General features: G+C 30.6%; 1 protein-coding gene across 1 annotated transcript in view; it reads left to right on the plus strand.

Moving 5' to 3' along the window:
• Positions 1 to 236: 236 nt before the first annotated feature.
• The window catches only part of LOC106476710 (insulin-degrading enzyme-like), a gene marked incomplete at its 5' end in the record, with an annotated part of 11,462 nt that continues 861 nt past the window's right edge, over positions 237 to 10,837 (plus strand). Inside the window, 4 exons of the mRNA XM_013937345.2 lie at positions 237 to 263; positions 1,034 to 1,137; positions 3,672 to 3,841; positions 9,560 to 9,682. Of these exons, the coding sequence (XP_013792799.2) occupies positions 237 to 263; positions 1,034 to 1,137; positions 3,672 to 3,841; positions 9,560 to 9,682 (424 nt within the window). The remainder of the gene's footprint in view (positions 264 to 1,033; positions 1,138 to 3,671; positions 3,842 to 9,559; positions 9,683 to 10,837) is intronic.

Consider the following 10,837-nt stretch of genomic DNA (forward strand, 5'->3'; position numbering starts at 1 on the left):
TGCAATACTACTGTCGTGTCACCTATTGTCTGCAAAACTCGGCAAAAACTGGGACCAAATGAAGTGAGCTGAAATCCTCCACTGTAGTGGAGGAGTGGCTGGAAAGAGTTAAAATAAAATTTTTATCTGATTCATGGAAAAATATCAGAACTGTAATACGAAAATTTTTTTATCATTTATTAATCTGTAAGAAAGTAGAAGGCAGTCTTTTCATGCATATGTTTTTGTTTTTTCAGTATCCATCAGAAAATGAATACAATGCAGTAAGTACCTTTTTTTGTCACTGACCAAGAAATATTAAAATGGTATTGCCATTTCTAAGGTGTATGTAATCTTTCATCTTGTATTTTATGCTAAATGTTATATGTGAATTCAAAATTGTTAAAGTATTCCTTTTAAAAAACATGATACTGCTAATTGTAAACTGGCTTATGATGTTTAATTTTATAAAAACAATTTTAACCCAAGAAGTAATATTCTTTATTACAGCATTACATTTTGAAACTAAAGCTAATTTATATTGATTATTCTGTATAAAGACTTGCAGTAATTAAGGCAAGGATTTAAGTTTTAGAGTTGAATAATTTGTTCTGTTATTAAAATGTTACTGAAATATCTTTCAATATGTAAACATTTGAATGCTTTTTGATTTTGAATGTAAAATAATTTCATTAGAAGTTAATGTAGGTGTTTACTTAATGCATGTTAGTGAAGGGTTAAAAGTAATTATTTTTTAACTAAATAAAACAAGAAATCCTGTTCTAAGTGAAAGAATAATTATTTATAAATTTTACAATTTGAGATGTTTACCATGAAGTCAGCTAAACAGTTTCTTTGAAAATGTGTGTGGCAATTCTACAGTTTTCATTATGGTCCATGATGGGAATGTATATTGTTAAAGTTTAATACGTTAAGTAGAAAATACTTAGAAAGTTGTGTATCTTAAGATATGCATGAGTTTTTTTCTTAAATATTCATCAAATGTAAGACTTGTGTATAATTGTGTGTCTAAATATTGTATTTTGTTTTGTAGTTTTTAAACCAACATGGTGGTAGTTCAAATGCATTCACAAGTACACAACATACCAACTTCTATTTCGATGTGGCTCCTGAGTTCTTGCAAGGAGCTCTTGACAGGTAAACTTTGCATTACTTTGTAACTAGCAGAGACCCACAAAACATTTACAATCAAATTGGTATCCTTATTACAACAATAATTCCTTAAATGTAGGATTTCTAGAATAATACAAAAGAATTCTAGTCGCAAACATTAGAAATCTACAAGTCCACTTGTCTTAGGCCTAACATTAGTTAAGCCTTTATTAAATATGGCCTATATTCGATAAAGAGATAAGTTAACACAGTAACTTATGTATGATTTTTTCTTTATTTTAGTTAGGGCTAAACTTTACTGTAGTTACTACTATCAGTAAACTTATAATGTTATTCTATGATCTAATGTTAGACCTTGTTAAAACTTTGATAAGCTTTTAATATGTTGTTGTACAAGATGGTCTACTAAAGAATACTTGCATCCACCTTTTTGTTTGTTCATTGAAATGAAGTTCTCACGCATTTTCAGACAAAAACTGAATATTATTATAATAGATTTTATTTCCACTAGTCAAAACTGTTTGTATAATATAACGGTAAGAGTACTAAGGTAGCAAGTTATACATGGAATTAGAATAATTGTTTATAAGCCAAGCGACAATACTTTATTCACATCTTATAAAACCAAGTGACCAAGTTTTATTAAAATGAAGTATGAAACCAAGTGATCTTGCTTTATTAACATAAATTATGAAACCAAGTGATCTTACCCCACGGTAACAGCCATTAAGAGGTTCCCAAGTTCTAGCCAAAGTTACAAAACACTTACAAAGTTATCCAGTATTAAGCAGTGGAAAATGTGGCTGTACACTTCCACATATGTCTGCTGGGTTGTTTCACTAACTGATAGGTGTTGCCATGCTATGCTTAAAAGATCACTGTATTCACATCCCCCAAATGTCCACTTGCCCTCCCAACAATGAGACAAGAACCATCCCTAATCCACATTATTGTTATAAGTTGTTGCAATCAGTATTGTCTAAAGCACTAAAACAAATAGAGTAAACAGTATTTATCTTACTCTTTCATTTAAAGACTTACCTCTGATCTATGTTTTTTTAAATATTGTTTCAATATGATTCCACTCTGTGACCTCTACTTTCACCTGAGGGATTTTGTAGAATCTGTGGATCACCCATTCTCTTAAATTACAACAACAGGATTTCTTATGTACAAAATATGGATTGCCAAAGCAGCTACTACAACAAAATAAACACACAGAGAAATCCATTAAGTTAATTTATTGCTTTTTGTGTGGCATACAAACTGGACAAAACTGTTTATAACTGAGGTTATTTCAAGTCATGAATGCTCATTTATTGTTAAAGAGAAACTTTAAAAATTTGTAGTCATTGTAAGGAAGGAGAAAGTTCTACACTAAGTAGATTAGGAGAGGAAAATAATCACAGAGGATATATTTATTACTTTATTAGCTTGAGAAAATTGAAAGCTTTAAAAAACGTGCAAATAGTTGGATTATAGGTTTTCACATTACAAAAACATACTATTTTTCAACTGTTTGAGCAAAAATTGTATTTGCACAGGCAGGAAAGATTAACAATTTTCACCATATCAGTAAAAATGACAAGAGGATGCCAAAATTGAAAATTAGGTCTAACAGTTTTAATTTTATTTTAAATACTTTATCTAAAACAAATATTAATAAAACATTTGTAAAAAGAAAATTAGGAATCTCAACATTTCAGTTGTATGGTGGGTATTTTGAGGGAAAGATCAGACAGAATTTTTCAAATCTTTGTCATTATTTTGTTCCTGTCAGAACACACAATACAATTTTTAAAAAAAGTTAAAGATTAGACTCTGGACATTTTTCCACCCTCAGAAGTAGTGTATGATGATCTAATGACATTATATATATCTAGAATGTGAGTTTTAGTTAAATCAGGTGTGATTTTAAAACTTTTATTGTTTTCCATTGTATTAGCATAGTTTGTGAGGTTTTATTTCAGTGATCTCAAAATACATTTATTAATGTGGTCAGTAAAAATTAAGCTGATGAATGCAAGTTTTTAGTATATTTTCAGTTAGTTTTTTTATACACTTTTTAGTTCTTAATCATTTTGAACTTGGCTAAATTTTTTTTTGTCTACAGAGGTATTTCACCGTTTCATTTCTCATGTGTTGCTATTCTAGCAGTTTACCGTATGAAACATAATTAAGAAAAATATATTTTCTTTGTTTCTATATCTTAAGCAACATTTTATATGCAGATCTGTGTAGGTTAAGTTGTGACCTATTCTTACTCATTCATAAGCAGAGGACGCAATTTAGCCTATAGATGTTAGCTTGTAAGTTGCTAGCAGTTTATATTTTTAAAAACATGCAGTTTAAAATCATGAAATTAGAAACATTCTCTAGCATTATTTTGTAGTATAATACTTCCAGTAGGTGTGGAGATTGGAGGGTCTGGACTAACATTAGTGACTAACATAATTTTTATTATAGTGCTTCTTCACTGCTTCATAAATAGATAAATCATGGTAAGTGAATCATGTAAAAAAGGAGGTGTAAATAATGCTTTTGTCAATTTTTTTTAGATTTTCTCAATTTTTTGTGGGACCACTTTTTACCGAAAGTGCTACGTGTCGAGAGGTTAATGCTGTCAACTCTGAGCACGAAAAAAACTTAAAAGTAGATATATGGCGTCTAAACCAATTAGAAAAGTCCCTTGGAAACCCAAAACATGACTTCAGTAAATTTGGAACAGGTGAGAAACAATTATTCCATGATTCTTGGTAATTGAACACAAATATTTGAAGTAATTTATAACTTACTGACTCCAAGTAAGCTTTATCACAGTGGGGAAAAAACAGATATTGTGGATATAACTTTGTGACATTATAAAATTTTGAATTGGAGTAGTTGTATTATAATTTTTGTTGACCATGAAATAGTACCTTGTAATGATTTAGCAAAAAATACATAAAGAAACCCCAAAAAACTGTTTGCCTGAAATTCAACAGAAAGAAAATGAGTATAATCAGTCATTCTGTTATTGCAAGTATCAGTATAAGTTGTTGAAAGGTTTACTTTTGAGTGTTGTTGGATATACAAGACTGTTTAGTGTAAGATTTATTATTTAGTTCATTTAGTGATCTAATATTTAATGGTTATTTAGTTTTCATAACAAGAGTGTTAAAAGTTAATTAGTTTAAAAGTGACAGTTATGACAATTTTTGTTACATAACTCTTTATGGGTCGTATGTTGTGTACACAATTTAATTGTTGTACTAGGCTTTTGTAATATTGTTGACATCATCTTTCTTGAAGCTTCTAAGTTTTTCTCATTGTGTATAATATTGTTGTCAGTAGAGGGCTAGATATTTCTAGATTTTCTGTTGCATTTTATATATGTGCAGATGGAGAGAGGAAGTCAAGAAAGCAAGTTAAGTGAGAGATAATTAGACAGATCTAGACTGAGTGATTGGCAATTTAGCCATGACGGGTAATTTCTAAAGAAGTTAAGAGGAAAATGTTAAGTTAGTGAAAGTGAAGTTAGACTGTGTGATTGTTAGTTTAACCGTAACGCACAATATAACACACAATGTAAAGCACTGTGAGCATCACAGTGGTATTGTAATAACAGGGATAAGGAAAAATAATTTGTGCTACTGATACCATGCTAATTGTTGATTGTTATAATACTAGTGTATAGCCCTTTGATAATTATGGAGCAAATACTACCACCCTCTACCCCATTGTGTACCCCTAACCTCGCATATCGTAGCTTGACCAACAAAGAGGCAGAAAAGTGCAGTCGAGGCAGTCAACTGTTGGTAAATTCTTTTGTGAGTCAATCAAAATAAAGATAATTTATGAAATTAATTCCTGGAATTCATAGAATAATTATTGGTAAAAATCAGTTAGATTAACAGCTTCTAATATATAGAAAAGCCAATGCATTTTGGTAACACTACATTCAAACAATGGCTTTGATGCTTAGCAACAAAAGTATAACCTAGTATTGTTGTTAGTCTACCTACTGAAAGTATAAAATGAAATGTATAGACAATAAAAGTGGACAAATAGTTGTTGATTTCTTAATTTTGAGTCTCTGTTGATTAAAGAGACTTGTTAAAAACGTTGGTGATATAACAGAAAATAGATTAATTCAGAAATGATTTAAGTTGAAAATTAAATTGATATTTTTACTTTCATGATAAATTTTATTAACTGGGCTTTAGGCTAGGTGATCCCACACTACGTCTTTACTTTAGACTTGTTATACCAACACTCACTACACTTATAAGGTTTCACAGCACACCCCACTCCTCACAGCTCCCTTCCACTCCTCTCACTAAAATAGTAATGGGCAGAGAGTAATCGAACTACTCTAGCTGAATAAATGCATTTTCGTGTTCATAACTTCTATTTTAAGAAATCAAGCATGACGTGACACACAGTGGCTTTTATGTAATTATATAGGTTAGATGAAGTTCAAGTCTGTGTATACAGAAAGAAAATTATGCACATTTTGATAAGGCATAATTCAGCTGCCATATGAGTATAGTGTATACATTGGAGGATAAAGATGAGGGTGATAACATACTTAAGCTGCCACTTCATGACTTCCATGTATTATACTACTATCACATTTTTTACTGGAAACTCAAGATTGGGATGTAGTTGTGTCCACAGGTGACGTTTTTGATGATTAACTTAGATAAAGGAAGCATCCAATCAAATATTACCACAATGGATGCTTGTCATTTGGTATATTCTGTCCCTTCAAGGGTGGTGGTTGATATTCAAATAGTTTTTATCTAACAGTGTCACAGGATGGAAAGGGATCAGTTTGCCACATCAATGAACGTGTTCTTTAACAATTTCACCTGTTCACTTAGTTGCAACTCTTTGCTAAGTGGGTAATGAAGTTGATGAACTTTTCACTATAAACCGAGAGCATTGAGAGAGTTTTCAATTGAGAATGGGATGGTGCTGAAGACGTTTGTAAAAGTGAAGCATTTCAGTGAAGCTTGCTCTACAGATATGAAAGTAATGCCATTTGAATATTTGGGTGTAGATGGAAGAGGTTGAAAATGTTGAAGAATTAGGTACATGATTCATGCGATAATGACTAGTGTGATGCTAGTGAAAAGGATTATATCAGTGGTAGAGATAGTAGTAATGATGATCTTATTAGTGATTGTGATGAAGATTCTGATGAAATTAACAAGAATTGCAACTCAAATGTAGAAGATATGTGGGGCATTAACAGGTTGTATCATTTCATTTTCTGGGCAGATTAGGAAAAAGTAATGTGGATGTGACATTGAGTCTTATTGAAGAAATTATTGAGGATGATTGGATATGCAGTATTTATTATCAAAAGTTCTCTGGATCTGGATAACAACAAATGTTAAAGAATTAATGGATGATGTACCCTTGCAGCATATGGAATTTAGCAAACATTCTATCTTGTTAAAATCAAAAAAGTAGGGGGTAATTATGGAAAAGAAATGAACAAATGATGAATCTTACAAAACATTATAACACTGTACTTCTGGATGGTTATGACAGTCTCTTTGTTGTAAATTGTATTTTGCAAATAAATGTTTTTAAGGTTTCGTTCAAACAAGGATGTTTTGGTAATGCCTACAAAATAAAGCCTGGACAGATAAGTAAAGAATCAGTACAAGAATATCCAAATAATCAGAACTTTACCAGGTTGTTATAGTTCTTTGTGCAAAATGAAAGAAGGTTCATCCAGTAAATCTCAACCTCATATGTCATCAATTCATCGACATCATATTTTGAGTGCGATGTTGTTATCGGTTTATTTTAAATTATCTAAAAACCACTTTTAAATACAAAAACAATAAAATCTACAATGAATATCTTTTCAAAAGTTTGCCTAAAACAACAGAAAAAGGTTGTTTGACTCTTAATGTCAGTGTTCTTATTATGGTTTTAAACCAAAGAATTTTGTATAAAACTTGGCATTAGTTAGTAATCTCATTATTTGTTATATGATTATGTTTCACCTTAAATTGACTATTTCTTGGTCACTTTTACTGGTCTTGTAAAGATCAAGTCGCCATGAAAGTATCCATGTTATAACTTGTATTTGTTATATGATTATGTTTCACCTTAAATTAACTATTTCTTTATGGGCTTGGTCACTTTTACTGGTCTTGTAAAGATCAAGTCGCCATGAAAGTATCCATGTTATAACTTCTAGTGTAATAAGTGTAACTTTACAAAAATTGGCAAGTGTTTAGTAACCATTACAAGTCTTTATACAAAATAACCAGATTTTTTGATTTAGTAATACTTAAGATTTGTCTATTGATATATGGAGTCAGAGTGGGACTTGGATTCTGACCAGTTTGAGTAGAAGGTAGTTTTCTTGTTTAGATTTTTTTTTAACTGTTTCCATTTTAGTTTTCAGATTTCATTTTCCTAACCTCTAAAACCCCCTTAATCAATATCAAAAGTTTTTTTTTTTTTAAGTAAAGCTTTATACTTTATCTGTTTATTTTCTCTTCTGTACTGTATGGACTTGATTGATTCGACCAACCTTGTAACCATCACAAAACAGGAATATAAGGTTGCATTTTTCATTTTGCTAGAGTGATTGCAAGTTGTAACAAAAAATTACAATTATTTAACCTAAATAGCTTAATGATCATAACAGTTTACATCTGTTTTTCATTTTGCTAGAGTGATTGCAGGTTGTAACAGAAAATTACAATTATTTAACCTAAATAGCTTAATGATCATAACAGTTTACATCTGTTTTTCATTTTGCTAGAGTGATTGCAGGTTGTAACAGAAAATTACAATTATTTAACCTAAATAGCTTAATTATCATAACAGTTCACATCTGTTTTATTTAATTTTAATGTTTTATTGCTCTATGAACCTTGCCCAACAAATAATCCCACAATAAAAGCTGTAAACCACACTGTGAATGTATAAGTCAAGTTACTGTACTGAGTGATATAATGCACAAACTACTTGAGCATACCTTGTACAGAAATTTGCTGTTATTTTTTTCATTATCTAACCTAATGAGCCAGGTGGTTAGGGCGCTCGACTCGCAGTCTGTGGGTCATGGGTTTGAATCCCTGTAACACCAAACATGCTTGCCCTTTCAGCGGTTGGGGCATTATAATGTGATGGTCAATCACACTGTTCATTGGTAAAAGAGTAGCCCAAGAGTTGGCGGTGGGTGGTGATCACTAGCTGCCTTCCCTAAAGTCTTACACTGCTAAATTAGGGACAGCTAGTGCAGATAGTCCTCGTGTACTTTGCGCAAAATCCATAACAAACAAACTAACTAACTAACCTAATGAGTTTCTGGTTCTTACATTTTAGTTACTTTTATAACAATGAATAAAAAATATACATAAAAAGCAAGAAATTTATTACTTACCTATGGCCTCTTGCTTTTTTTTTTCTGTTGTTGTTGTCAGCCTGTTGATGAAACTTAAGCCTACTTCTTTTTAATGATGGTAGTAACACATCAAATTAATGTTCTACCTCAAACATGCACTTAAGAACAGAAAGTGAACAATGTCCTACAGAACATAATTGAACAGGTATTATAATAACTAAGGCATAAGTGCCTTAAAATAATTCCCTTAGCTACTTCATCTGAATCCAGTGATAGCAACTATGGTTTGTAGATGTAATAACCAAATCTCTACTAAGAGCAAAGCAGCATTATAAACCATTTGGTAAATTAGAACTCTTTCTATTGGTTATAAATGATGTAATAGCAAATGCTGCAGAAAATTATTGGCAATTTGTAAAAGAAGGGATGAGATAAGTGGGCATGGCAAGTCGGGCTGATTTTCTAGTTTATATCTCTGTGAACAAAGAAGATTGAAGGCTATAAAAATTATGCTATGGTTTATTAATATCTATATTATAATGAGTAATTTATGTTAAATTTGGAACATCTGACTTGGGGGGAGGGGAGGAAAAATAGAAGAAAATAGGGAAGTTGGAGTGAACATATGTCACAAGGGGGGATTTAGAATGTATTTAAGTATTTCTCTTTGAAATTAAGAAATGAAAACTTGTATACATTAGTGGTAAAGTAGTTTAATTACATTTTTAATTTAACTGTAAAAAGTTGGGACATGTTCACTTTGACCTACCTGTATTGAGAGGGTTAATAAAGACTTATTGTCCATCCTTTTTCTTTGTATAAAACACCTTAATCTGTTTCGTTTCAAAAAAGTTTAACACCAGCAGAACACTTGTAATTTAATTCACAAACTTAAATTAGCTACTATGTTGTGTCCTGTTGACTTTCCAAATGATTTGAGGACAGAATGGTTTGATCTTTGCCATCCTTGTATAAAAGGCAAGCTGTAGATACTTTAGTAATAATAAGTATTTATATCTGTAAAAAAAGTTACTTTTGGAACCTTTTACATAACTTCATTGTTTTGATTTTGATATATTTTTTCAGGAAACAAAGAGACATTAGAAGAAATCCCAAAGTCTCAAAATATTGACACAAGACAAGAGCTTCTAAAGTTTCATGAAAAATGGTATTCATCGAACATTATGGCTCTATGTGTTATAGGTAAAGGTAAGTTGAACCTAGCTTTAGTTTATTTGTTGTAAACAAATATAAAGCCTTGTGAATTAATGTAGTTGTTAAATGTGTAATGCAGTTATATTATGAATTATTTTATTTTAAAAATTCTCTTCTAAAATTTCAATGTAAGGCAAGGGTGTGTAAAGAGTTTACTCTGAGGTTATTTTTCAATTATGTACTTTCTGTGTGTATGTGTGAGTTTAAATTATAGCTGTTACTGTCATGACAGGTTTTTGACCTTTAGAGTTGTAGATGCACGAGTCGAAATAGCCAGTTTATTGTACAATGTCTAGTTCTGTATTTAACCCTTGTATTTTAACAGATACTCAGTATAGAGCTGAAGTTTTATTTAGGTTTAACCTGAAATCTTTTATCATAATAGCTTACCAAAATAGTTAATGTTATAGTACTAATACATAAAATAAAAAGTTTGTTTAATACATTTCTTAATTTATAATAATAAAGATCATTCAAGAAATGAAATATAAAAGCTTGTAATTCCCAATTTTACATTCTGTAATGTTTACACTTTCAATTTCATACTAAATCACAAAATCCTTTATGTGTGCACTCTCAATTTTACACTAGATTGCAATGTATTATGTGTAAATTGTCAGTTTTACACTCTAAATCACACTATTATTAATCTGCCATACTTTGACCTTTAAAAACAACCAAACTAAACCAGAATAGTTTAGATGAATTCAAGTGTAAATACACCTATAACGAACAACTACATTTTATAACATGCTTAAATAATGTGGTAAATGTAAGGATAAAAAAAATGTCGTAACATCAAAAACTTTCATGAGGCATTACATAATGTGTTTCAAATGTGTGTAAAAACAATGACTAGGCAACTTGCATTAGTTAAAATGCCAATTCAGTTACTGTTGCCAGTTAATCTTTTATGAGGTGCTTAAATGATATAATTTAGTTAAGCATCATGATGTAGCAGTTTTAATGAAGTCAAATGTTGATAAGGTCATAGTAAACAAGCAATCTTTAAAAGGCACTTGAATGATGTTGTTTATGACCCAGGAATGTATTATATTATTAGATGTCCTCCAGTTATATAGACACTGGAACAGTTTCACTAGTTTAGTAACCTTGACAGTTTTATATTTATGTCCATATATATATATT

Source organism: Limulus polyphemus, unplaced genomic scaffold (assembly GCF_000517525.1).
Source record: "Limulus polyphemus unplaced genomic scaffold, Limulus_polyphemus-2.1.2 Scaffold11303, whole genome shotgun sequence".
NCBI classification, from domain to species: domain Eukaryota; kingdom Metazoa; phylum Arthropoda; class Merostomata; order Xiphosura; family Limulidae; genus Limulus; species Limulus polyphemus.